Here is a 13,345-nt window from a genome sequence, read left to right on the forward strand (position 1 = left end):
ATTCCAGCTGCTTCTAGTTGAATAGATTCTAGAAGTTCTTTAGATTGTTGAGTGCAATTATCCCATACTATGTCTGCATATTCCAAAATTGGTCTTATAAATGCTATATACATTTTAATTAATGATTTACGATTGACTTTAGTTTTAATGTGACGAAGAATATTTAATCTACTATAAGCTTTTTCATATATAATCAGAATGTGTTGTTTCCAAGATGCATCATCTTTTAAAGCCAGTCCTAAGTGTTTATGCGCTGTTGAGTCAGTGATTTGACTGTTTTGGAAAGTTATTGGAGGGTGATGTGTGTAATGTTTTCTAGAAAATATTACAGATTTAGTTTTGTTAGAGAGATCATTTGTTAGAACTTGTGCTTCATGTGCTGGGTTTTCATTTAAAATTACATATAAGGAGGTGTCATCTGCAAAAACCTTAATATTAGTTGAAACATTGTCAGTGATGTCATTAATATAAAGGAGAAATAGTAAAGGTCCCAGAACAGATCCCTGAGGTACCCCTGCATGTATACCCTTAAACTGTGAGTGATAACCTTCAGTGGTGACTCTTTGCAATCTATCAGAGAGATAATTTTCAAACCATAAAAGTAAATTGCCATCAATTCCATACGTTTTTGAGTTTATGTAAGAGACCTTTATGCCACACCCTATCAAAAGCTATGCTAATATCACAAAACAAATCTGAGCTCCTTCCCCTGGTCCATATTGCTAGCAATTTAATTATAAATAAATAGTAGTTGACTAACAGTAGAATCACTTGTTTCAATTAGATAGTTGTAAAGATATTTGAATACAATTTTTTCCATTATTGTATACTGATCATATATCATAGCTGTAATTCAATGTCATAAATCTAAAACAAATATCCTGAATACTACATTCAGACTTCCTGAATAATATGATGTAATGAGTAGAAATACGTTATACGCATAATTAACGGTGTGAACAATTTTCAATACTCGTTCTCTTAATATGTATATGACGTTATTATGAATTGTTGAGCAGAATAGACGCGAAGATCATGTGAACGATCTACATCAGCAGCTGTTATTTATAAAGAGGTGGAATATTATTATTAGATATTTTTGTAGACTTCATTGACTTTCTTACGAACACGAACAGCTTCCTTCACTTATCTCTACCTTAACAATGCTTACACTACTTAAAGATGATTAAAACACTTGTTTGATTGAAAAGTCCAAACAAATGCAGGTTTATAAGATTATTTTATTTTTAAAAAACCCAGACAAAGAATGTCAAGTATGTACGTAATTAACTAGACAAAATACCGACAGGTACTATAACTCAGTAAAACTGTTTGTTACATCAGCTACAGTAAGGGATATGATACTAGACTCAGAATATGTACATAATAGGTTGTACAGAGTACCTGACAGTTCATTGTACATGTGATAAATTACCACATACCTACTTACCCAGTTGACGGACGATGCCGTTAATTTAATAACCTTGTGTTGAAACTAATCCTGTGTAAAATTAATGCCATAAATCTAAAACAAATATCCTGTTTCAAAGTGTTTGCATAACCTGCTATAATGTAACGAATCAGAATTGAAGAAATAGATATAAAGAGTACATTTTGAACTTCCTGAATGATATGACGTAATGAACATATTGAAACACGTTATACTCACAATTTACTGTGTGAACAAATCTTAATACATATGTTCTTTATAACTCTCCACCTCTCTGTGCGTTTGAAAAGATAATATTGTATCTGATGTTATTACTTATTGTTGATAATGTGAAGCTTTGTCGTCTAGGGTGCTGTGCATTTCCTCTTACTTCTGGAAAATAGTTACCACACATATAAATACATACACTTCATATACACAACAGAGTGCATTTTACTGTGACGAACAATTCATACCAAACAGTTTCCTATCACCCTCCCAGAACCACGGAGCCTTGGAAGGGAAATGGTTAAAATATTTAAACTGAGAGTTCGGGTAAGAAGTCTGTTATCTGGGTTCTTAAATTCGTTTCACTATGTCCCTTCACGGGCTTCGCACAATACGCTGTAAAACGAAAAAAAAATTTGATTTGATGTGACAAAGTATTGTTAAGTAGACGGGTAGATCACGTGAAAGGTTAACCCATTGTTAACACGCATACAATAAAATAATCTATTATTAATACACACTGTGTGATTCATAAATTCAAGTCTATTATTGGAGCATGTTTTGTTGGACTGTTTCAATAAACTATTTTAACGAACACGAATCGCTTTCTTCAATTATCTATTTATAAAACCATACCATCGGACTTCAGGTTACATAAAAGAATTCCGCCCAATAATAACACATGATCATTTTCTAAACATTTTCTTTAGGTTGGTAAGTATAAATAGTAGAAAGGTTATGTAAGTGTTTTTGTTTGACGTTTGTACCATTTCACATTATCAGAAAATCTGCTGAAGGTGACAGGGTACGTATCGTACTAGCAACCACAACGTCACACATAAAACACTTACTGGTTGTGATGCATAACCTTTCTGCTATAATATCACGTGATGACATATTTATAGCAATCGGTCCACTGTTAATAACATCAAAGCTTTTTATCTATATATCAAGATAGCAATTTATATTTTGAGGAGGTAAAGGGGTCCATTCTGTAGAAAGTGCCTAAGAATAAAAACAAAATGTTTGCTTGAAAATATCTTTATTTAAACTTTTCGATATTTGTTTCCAGAAATTTTCAGTTAAAAGCTTAAAAGGGAATCGGGTTTTCTTCCGTTGCACGTTAGAACTGATCACGTAACGAAGACTTAATGAGGAGAATGACAACGCGGCACGGGATACATAAATAGTTTGATCGGGTGAATATATGTAACAGTGTGCTAGGTTAACATTGGTGAATATATGTAACAGTGTGCTAGGCTAACATTGGTGTTGTTGTTGTGGCAAGATCTCGTACATGGCTATAAATAATATCAGTTTAACGATAGTATCTATGTGTGTGAACCTGTTAAAGTGCATGTATTTGTGTATAGACTTATGTCGAGTGTGTGTATGTACATGTGTGTATGATAAGTAAACAATATCTTACCTTTAGTAAATACTAAATACCTTGGCTCTTCCATTCTCTGTGTCTCCTTATCTTATTTAGTTATGATTATTACATCCGTATATTATATTACCAAAGAAGTATTAAACACATGCACAGTGCTGACAAGGAACTTGTCTAACTTTCACGGCAATCCGCCCTGTATATTATACATTGTACATTACATATTTTCATTTTATTAGATGGTTATGAAAATGCATTCATAGTGTTATTGTTACTTCTGCCGAATCACTTTACTGAAATTTGGCAACAATATATGTTTAAACTAAACTAAAGCACCCTTCTGTATCCCTCTAGCGTCTCTGTCCTTGGTTATCCACATTTTGACAAACTGATGGAGTTTTCCCCCCTAAATATCCTGCTTTTTCCTCATTTTAATTTTTCTTCTCATTTTCTTCTCACTCATATCTCACCAATTTTACACAGAATTTAGTTTTCACATTTTCACATTTTCATAAATCACAATTGGCTTCACATTTTGATCCTTCTGTTGCTTCTTTAGATGGCAATACCGTCACATTTGTATGTTTTTCTTCATCCGTCACCTCATATGTCCAGGTATGTTTGGGATGTTTTGGTCCATGTTCCCGCTGACACCGTGTATTGAATCGTCTGTTGAGTATCGTCAGTATACAGATGACGGAGGATACCAGCAACACAACGGTAATACATATTGAAACTTTTGGAATCGGGTAAGTATTTGGTGGTAGCTGAACTAAAATAGATTTTGAAAAAATTATAAGACAAAGAAGACAAACTATAGCAAATCCGACACGTTCTACGGAATCGGCGGGAAGCAGTAAAACAAATAAATCCAGTATGAATAACATTACGAACGGAGACACAATCATCAGTTGGTGTAAACCATGATTTCTAGATATTTTGATCTCAATGTTAACGTAAAACCTGCCTTCTATATCTACTACTGTCACGGAGGATGATACATACTCCCAGGCATCACTTTCTACTAAATCTGTGACGTCTGCCGTCGACGTAGCGATAATGAGTCGCAATTGCGATGACGTCATCCCTACTGGTGACAGAGCAACTGCGCATGTCTGAACATCAAACGGATAATCGGAGACGTCATAATTACAAACTGCCCGTAGTTTATCATCAAACGTCCAGACGGCCGTCCCATCATACACAAACTGGACGTTGTACTTCGGGTGACCCAAAGAATCAGATGTGTCGAAACTTTTGATTACAGTAAATTCTGGAGTCCACACAGTGTGTCTCGGCAAAGTGATACTGTACGCCCCTCCGCGCATGCTCGGGGTCCATGCCATCCTTGGATCATTCCACTGAGTGGTGACACTGCCCATAACGGTAAACTCTCCGGTTGTCACATCAACGGTCTTGATGAAGTTTAAGCTGAAGGTCAAGGTCATATTTATCGCCTGATGCTGGTCGTCGGCGGTCGGGCGAACCCTGGCGTCATATCCGGTTAGCAGGTGTGTGTAAAGTGACGACACATCCGCCATGGTCTCCGCTGTCACGACATTTACATTTAGCATAATGAACATTATTACAATACATAATAAGGTAAGTTCCATGTTGCTGTTTTTTGTTCCGTTGGGTTCGATTCCAATGCACATTTCGTCATACTACTCCATTTTATGAAGCCTTGTATCCATTTTCCCAGATTACAGAATCAGGTCTGCAGTTCGTTTGTGTTCTGTCCGGTTCACCATTACACAAAAGTACTCAAAGGTATTTTTGGACAATATCCAAGAGAAATGATTTCATTCATTAATCATGTAAATGTATAACAAATGTATACCGGCTCCTACAGCGAAGACTAGGCTGTTATAGTCCATATATTTATAAGTTATGATAATTCGTCCGCGGAAAGGCTGAAACGTTCTCCTGATAACTTAATGCTATTTAACATAATACAAATTTAAGCGGAGGCTTTTGATCCCTGCCTGACTCTGTACACAGCGCGGCGTGACTTCGGACGTGGTCAGTGTAGGGACTGTCTGACCATCCGTTAAACACGAACTCACTTGTCTACAATTAGCTGCATAAGTTAAATATAATGAATCAGTCGGATTAAAAGATCATTTAAATCAAAATGTGACAAGGAACACCTATTAGTTGACTTGAACATATGATTAAGCTTAATGATAGCCTAGGTAAGCTGACAATGTAGTAATGACTTTCGTATAATTCGATCTTACCGTGTATAACGCTAGGTTAGCTTAAGTAAGTGTTCAGTTAACATTGAATTGGATATATCGCTCTTATTATTAAAACTACAGACGAAATTTTTATGTCCGGGGATAAAAATTATTGAAACTTAATTGATATGGACAAATTATTTATATTCCTGTCCGGAATTTATAGAAAATGAATTTCAAAATTTGATTTAACCTACCATTAAGCTGACTATGCCTGATAGACTCCATACCTATTGTATCAGGGTTTTCTGATTTAAGAATACAATGGTAAACCTTGAACCCGTTACGTTTTCGTACATTAATATTTCATATACGAATAAACATCGGTGTCTTCGTTAGCTTAGACAACTGCTGAAGAAAAATAAATAAATAAATAAATAAACAATTCTGATGAAAATTTAAACAAATGTTCCCGAACAAATAAATCCCAGCTGTCAATTGTCAACATCAACTAGGACAACGCCTGCTATTATTGACAGAACCTCCCACCATACACTGTACACAAACGTCCCTACCCCGCACGGTACATGTACCATTGGTTTTAGTTTAACGAGACAGGCTGCATTGTGCTCCTATTTGCACTCGTTTATTTTGTCTCCCTAGTGCAAAACCTCTTGAATACAAATTAAAATGTGAGAATAAAAACGATCGTCCTGGATCAGATAAAGCGAGAATACGCAGATCTGAAAGAAATGATAATTAACGAATATTGTACAAGCACCTTTCTGACCCTGACTGGTCGATAAAAGTTCAAGGTATCATACATTTGGTGTTCTCCTATATACAGGTAAGGTGTTGGGATTCAGATTCAGATTGTTTTATTCCTTGTGTAAGACACATCGGAGAGTAGACATACAAATAGTACAGTATATTACAAATTTACAATGATACATGTATACAATAATAGTCAAATACAATGTGATGCATATTGTAAAATGGCATACGTGATAACTCATTAATCGTGCAGTACTACGAAATAACATATCATAAGAGACAGCATTTTACACTGAAATACACCAACATCGTAAGGTTCCGGTACAGTGAAATCATAACAATAGTATATTACAATGATAATACTACTATGATAACTTTCAATGACGTACGTTACAGGTAATGATAACAGGATTAATATATTTACATACATTGTATCGCACATATGTCTCGAATAAATACACTCTAGTAGAACAGTGAAGAGTGGGAGTGTGCTAGGTGAGATTTGGTGAACAGTAGGATTTAATTACAGGTAAATTATAGCCTGTACTGTTATGTGTCTTACCGTATAAATTATAGCCTGTACTGTTATGTGTCTTACCGTATAAATGCATACATAGGGAAATAGCGCAGCACTTATCTTTGCTGTTAAGTTATAATTATTCATGATATTTCTATGTCATATATTAAACTCTTCACCCTAACATAATATCCATATTTTCCCGTTTATGCTATACACTTACTTTTTTTTTACTTTTCATTTTTCACTTTAAATGATAAACTTCATCGTTTTCCGAGTCAGTAGAAGGGCTACAAGAATGCTGATTAACTTTGAAAATCATTGTAAGCAGTGAAATTTAGATGTAAGTTTAGACAAAACAATAATTACATTTTCGTAAAAGAGGAAGAATTTATAACAATGAAATATGGTATTACATGTATAAAGGTAGCATAGTAGAATGTGAATGGATGGGATTTTAAGCTCAAGTAATAAATTCAATAACATACAAAAACAATTGGCTACTCAAGGGCGTAAATCTACTTTTGTATATTTGTATTATTCTCTAAATACTCAAATTTGCAATTAAGTATTTAAACCATGCTCTATCTTTTCGAAACCGTACTTGTTATGGATGTTAAATCTGGAGTTATGTAATGCATTGTTTGTAGAAAAAGGTGAACTTTTGCAAGATTAATTAAATGTGAAAAAGTCATTAAAATATAATGTGATAAGCTGTGGATTATGTCGCTTCCCGTTGAAGGTAAGCATCAACTGGTTTAGGAGGATAAAATATTAGTTCAGATTTGTATATAGTGATCTATATCTGCATTTTATCACATACCTGTTGAATCTTGTTATAGTAATACAAGCAATTTTCAGACCATGAAACACAACGTTCTGTATTGCACATGTGCTATACGGAATGTTGTATTTACCTACTAGCCGGAACTACTTTTTATGGGAATCCCCTTGTCATGGCGAACTGAAAAGTTCCCGATATTTACAAAAAATATTAAAGTTTATAAACTCTTTGTAACGATCTCCACCAAATGCGGAAGGTGAGTGATAAAAGCAAGACCACACACTTGTATTTTTCTAACGAATCAGAAAACACTCATTTATTGCGTGGACGTATATGTTCGTCCGCGCAATAAAGTCGTGCTTTCTGATTCGTTAGAAAAACACAAGTGTGTGGTCTTGCATATATATTAAACAGTTACAGGTTTTAGTATTTACATAATTTCGGATTGTCGGAGTTACATGTATATGGTTAAACCCATACAGTGTAAGTAACCAAAAGTTAATTATGAAATGGAGGTACAATTATTGATCAGGGTGAACAGTCTCCGATAAATAGTTCACAGAATTGTTTTCACGTAAACAACTGTTGGTACATGTTTTTCTCATCAACGTTCCAGTTAAGTATATAATATGTCTGACCAGATTAAGTGCTTCTTAACACTCATTGGCACTGTAAGATATAAAAATGTTACAAGAGAACTAAGGCCCTGTAGGGAATGTAACTCCACAGACATGAAAGATAAATTTCACTTTCTATAAATATGTAGTATTAATGTTATTCAGTTGTTAAGAGTCAAACATAGTTAACAGCTATGTATGTTGGGAAAATTATCTTTGAATTAAGCTATGGTTCACCCGTTGTCAGTATAATGTGAGCGGGCGGAATGTTGTGCTGGGTGCCTTCGGCATGGTATTTCAGTGAGATAGCACTATAAAGTCGGCATCAGATCCGCGCTATCACAAGGAGGCAAGCACACCAACATACCATGTCTCATGCATACACACACGCAAGCACGAATACACTACACACAAGGAAGCACGTCCTTAAATGACCTTAAAGGACGTTAAACAAAATTAAACCAAACTAAACCAAACCACTTAACTGATAATCTTGTATATGATGTACATCGATCATCTCTATACATTCTCTATAAATTGCTTGTTCATATCATGTACTTCTGGTACACCCTCCAAGGCAGGGCATGATCGTGTCCTCATATCGTTCTAACACTACGTTAAAAAACAATATTGTTCAGCATCTGTAATCTGTTTGTTATCCTGATTTACACATGACCTCTCCCGCCAAGAGCTGATTATGACGTCATATAGGATTGTTTTTGTGACGTCATAGCATTGTTTCCTTATGCGTCAATCTGTCATTCCCTAGGGAGTGACAGAAGTGAGTGACAGAGAAATCGTACCCTATTGGGTGACAGAGAAATCGTACCCAAATGGGTGACAGAGAAATCGTCCCCTAGTGGGTGACAGAGAAATCGTACCCTAGTGGGGGACAGAGAAATCGTACCCTAGTGGGTGACAGGGAAATCGTTTCCTATTGGGTGACAGAGAAATCGTATCCTATTGGATGCCAGAGAAATCGTACCCAATTGGGTGACAGAGAAATCGTACCCAATAGGGTACGATTTCTCTGTGACCCACTAGGGTACGATTTCTCTGTCACCCAATAGGTTACGATTTCCCTGTCACCCTATTGGGTGACAGAGAAATCGTACCCTATTGGATGCCAGAGAAATCGTACCCAAATGGGTGACAGAGAAATCGTACCCTAGTGGGTGACAGAGAAATCGTACCCTATTGGGTGACAGAGAAATCGTACCCTATTGGGTGACAGAGAAATCGTACCCTATTGGGTGACAGAGAAATCGTACCCTAGTGGGTGACAGAGAAATCGTTTCCTATTGGGTGACAGGGAAATCGTTTCCTATTGGGTGACAGAGAAATCGTACCCTATTGGGTGACACAGAAATCGTACCCTATTGGCTGACCGAGAAATCGTACCCTATTGTGTTACAGAGAAATCGTACCCTAGTGGGTGACAGGGAAATCGTTTCCTATTGGGTGACAAAGAAATCGTACCCTAATGGGTGACAGAGAAATCGTGTCCTATTGGGTGACAGAGAAAATGTCCCCTATTGGGTGACAGAGAAATCGTGGCCTATCGGGTAACAGAGAAATCGTGCCCTAGTGGGTGACAGAGAAATCGTACCCTATTGGGTGACAGAGAAATCGTACCCTATCGGGTAACAGAGAAATCGTACCCTAATGGGTGACAGAGAAATCGTACCCTATTGGGTGACAGGGAAATCGTACCATATTGGGTGACAGAGAAATCGTACCCTATTGTGTGACAGAGAAATCGTACCCTATTTGGTTACAGAGAAATCGTACCCTATCGGGTGACAGAGAAATCGTACCCTATTGGGTGACAGGGAAATCGTAACCTATTGGGTAACAGAGAAATCGTACTCTATCGGGTGACAGAGAAATCGTACCCTATTGGGTGACAGAGAAATCGTACCCTATTTGGTTACAGAGAAATCGTACCCTATCGGGTGACAGAGAAATCGTACCCTATTGGGTGACAGAGAAATCGTACCCTATTGGATGGCAGAGAAATCGTACCCTATTGGATGACAGAGAAATCGTACCCTATTGGGTGACAGAGAAATCGTACACTAGTGGGTGACAGGGAAATCGTAACCTATTGGGTGACAGGGAAATCGTACCCTATTGGGTGACAGAGAAACATTGAACAAGTAAAACGGGGGACAATTCATTTCTTCATCAAATGGATGCACCTGTGAAGTATGAGGGAAACATTCATTTTCACAAGCCATTACTACAGTCCCCAAGATAAAATCGATGATGTGATCTGGGATATTTCTGCTGCTTTATTGGATAAGGTCAGTAACAAACTCCAACGACACAAACTGCTGGAATTCAGTAGAAAATAACTTAAGTATCGGGCACAACACTGAAAAATACATCTTTGGCGCTATATCAATAGCGCGTAAAGTGTTAATGATGGTAGTATTTGGGAAAATATTGAGTAACATTCACGGTTGTTACGGAACCACGAACACAAGTACAACAAATTTGAATGACAACAAAAGTTTGTAGTACGAAACATTTATAACTCATTAACCCCTGAAATTTCATAATGAACCATTCCAACCTTTTATTTTGAAGAGTTCAAATGTGTCGTCAGGGGTGAGTGATTTATGACTGCAAACAGGAAAGAAATTACCCCCGAACAAGTCATGTTATACAGTATATCAATGTTTATTAAATACATGTCACCGTTATGTAAATAGAAGTGTTTATTCAGAAAGCACATCTATGAGTGATCATTTCAGGACAAAAAGGGGGCCGGACCAGAATCCCATAGACAGAGTGTATTGTGTAAGAAATCACGCATGGTATATTAACTCTGCAAATAAAAAGGTCCTTGTAATTCATAACAACAGACAACAACACATACAGAGCCTTTTTGTCAGTGTGTCACGATCGTGACGTATGACCGCGAGAGGGTAGAATGTATGACGAACGCTGTACATGCAAATCACGACCCGGAAAGGCGATCTGAAGTTGACATATCTACCCGGTAATTTGAGACCAGTACACAACACCCACGCCTTAACGATTACTGGGTGAAATTGTAAAGTACCCTTTCGTGGCATTGGGTCTGTGATATAGTCGTGTCTGTAAACTTACATATCAACCGTCTCAATACATCCCGGGTTTCATGAAGACAGCTCAATTGGTGGCGGCCTGTGTAGAAGACGAAATAAAATATTGGTTGATTCTAAATGTTGTAGGACGTAATTAACCTCGGTTTCATTTCTACATCTCCAAATCAAAATTCAGTAGGAGATGATTATACATAACCTCTAACCAAATGCTCTTGCATATTTTGAATTATATTTGGCTACATTTTTTCTCAAAACAAATTTGTTTAAACTGAATATAATAAGAATATAAATACGCATCATTTGTAGTGGACAATGTTGGCCATATACCTTTGTAACGCTCGCCATTAGAAGGTATGGGTTAAGTTGTTCTTACTCGGCGGCAAATCTTTTATCTTGTACATCTCCCAAAAATTAGTATTCAAATTTCAACCTGTTAGGGATTCTAAATAATCTCGATTAAAAGAAATACAATAACAAAAATAAAGATGAATTTAAGGATATTTCTCCAAATTTGTGAAAATAGTTTAAGCTAATCAGGCCTTAGTACATGTAGATGATGCCATGCTATCAAACTGAAAACAAACAGTCTGGCTAGGAAAAGTCGCAATGGTTCGGGCCCTAACCCTAGCGTTTAACAAACGTTTGATGCTGAGCTTTGAAATTGAATACAGACATCTGAAACTTGTTCATCAGAAAAGGTATGTGGCCTAGGGTTGTTAAATCATCATCTAAAATAGATTTACAACGCTATCGAAAACACATTACTGCTAGAAAGTAATACAACTGGATGGAAACAAACCAAACATTTAATCAAGAGGGTATAATGAAGTAAAGACGTCCTGCAGTCACAACACGTCAAACCATGTTCGTATACAAACTCAAAATCGATAAAACCAGGGCAAAATATGAACAAAGGAAAGAGTTACACAGATAACCCTTTACAAATAGGTGAGGGTAAACGTCGTCTTCTGCTTGATCGATGACACCCAAGGTCAAATACAAGTAGTATCACGTACTAATATAAAGGACTCGGATAGTGACAACAAAACCACAGGACTCAATAACCAATATTATCAAAAACATCGACCTTCATATCACACTAGCAGATCACGATGGCGACCATATATAAACTAAAAAATAAGAATAGCACGAACACCAACACTAAATATAGCAGAAAGGGTCGTGCATGATCAACTTTCTCACAGTTAAAATACTTGTTACATAGATTTCTCCACCAATCATAAAATCAGTGTTCTATCTATTCATCTATCGTTGTCAATCTTTAAAAAAAACCTTTAATTACACGAAAAACGTGTGTGTATGGGATGCTAGGCCGATAACCGAGTGCTGTACCAGACGCTCGCGTTACAGGAGGAATCATCCTTTCAATAGTGCTAAATAAAGCTACCATATAAACATGTACACACAAGATCATGTAATCATATAAACAGGTAGACACAAGATCATGTAATCATGTTACTGCTGTACCGCTTTACACAAACAAACAGCATTACAAATACAATATTAGAGTTGGGTAGTGACATATCTTATATCATGAAAACATTTTGTCTAAGAAGTGGTCATAACAACCCAATCAATTATACTAAGAAAGCACTTTGATGACATAGATTCGTCCTATTGATACATTCCAAGTAGAAACACTTTGATGACATAGATTCTTCCTATTGATACAGTCCAAGTAGAAACACTTTGATAAGACAGATTTTTTTCTGTTGACACAATATAAGTATACATGCAGACCTTTCTCAATTCAAATTATTTCGCTATTTAATAAATATCACCCGATCAATTCTCCACACTTGACCTAGCTTTCGAAAGAGTCTATATACTACTTACAAAACGTATTATGTACATCAAATGTGCTAGTTTCTCCACACACATAAATTGGTTTAAGGATCCAATTAGCATCAAAGAATAAAACCACTTAGAATTCCATTGTAATTACTTGGATGTTAAATGAAGGAAAACAGTTTTTGTAATAAAAATGACCCTTTTTTGTGCAAGAGGAGAGAAGTATCGCACCAGATAAAAAAAAGTTAAGTACTTCAGTCAACTTTAATTACAGAAACAAAAGGGAAATGGGAGAAAAGCACATACACGATTTACTACTTAGGTGTTCACATCATCCGAAATAACAGATACATCCGCGTCTGACTGAAAAATATAAAATATTACTCACATTTATGTTTTGACATGACTTTTTTTTTTATTTTACAATGGTACAAATACTAATTGTATTTGACCTTTTAAAAACATTTTGTTCAAGTATAATTGCAGGGTAGTCGGGATAGTGCAGTGTGAAGCGCTCTC

General features: G+C 36.2%; 1 protein-coding gene across 1 annotated transcript; it reads right to left on the reverse strand.

Annotated features, from left to right (window-relative positions):
• Nucleotides 1-3,556: 3,556 nt before the first annotated feature.
• On the reverse strand, nucleotides 3,557-4,588 carry LOC110458882 (neuronal acetylcholine receptor subunit alpha-10-like). The gene is made up of 2 exons (XM_021510843.1): nucleotides 4,053-4,588; nucleotides 3,557-3,716 (listed from the first exon to the last, which is right to left on the reverse strand). The coding sequence occupies exons 1-2, from the start codon at nucleotides 4,586-4,588 to the stop codon at nucleotides 3,557-3,559; spliced, it is 696 nt and encodes a 231-aa protein (XP_021366518.1).
• Between the last annotated feature and the right edge of the window lie 8,757 nt (nucleotides 4,589-13,345).

This window comes from Mizuhopecten yessoensis, unplaced genomic scaffold (assembly GCF_002113885.1).
Source record: "Mizuhopecten yessoensis strain PY_sf001 unplaced genomic scaffold, ASM211388v2 scaffold1311, whole genome shotgun sequence".
Classification (NCBI taxonomy): Eukaryota; Metazoa; Mollusca; class Bivalvia; order Pectinida; family Pectinidae; genus Mizuhopecten; species Mizuhopecten yessoensis.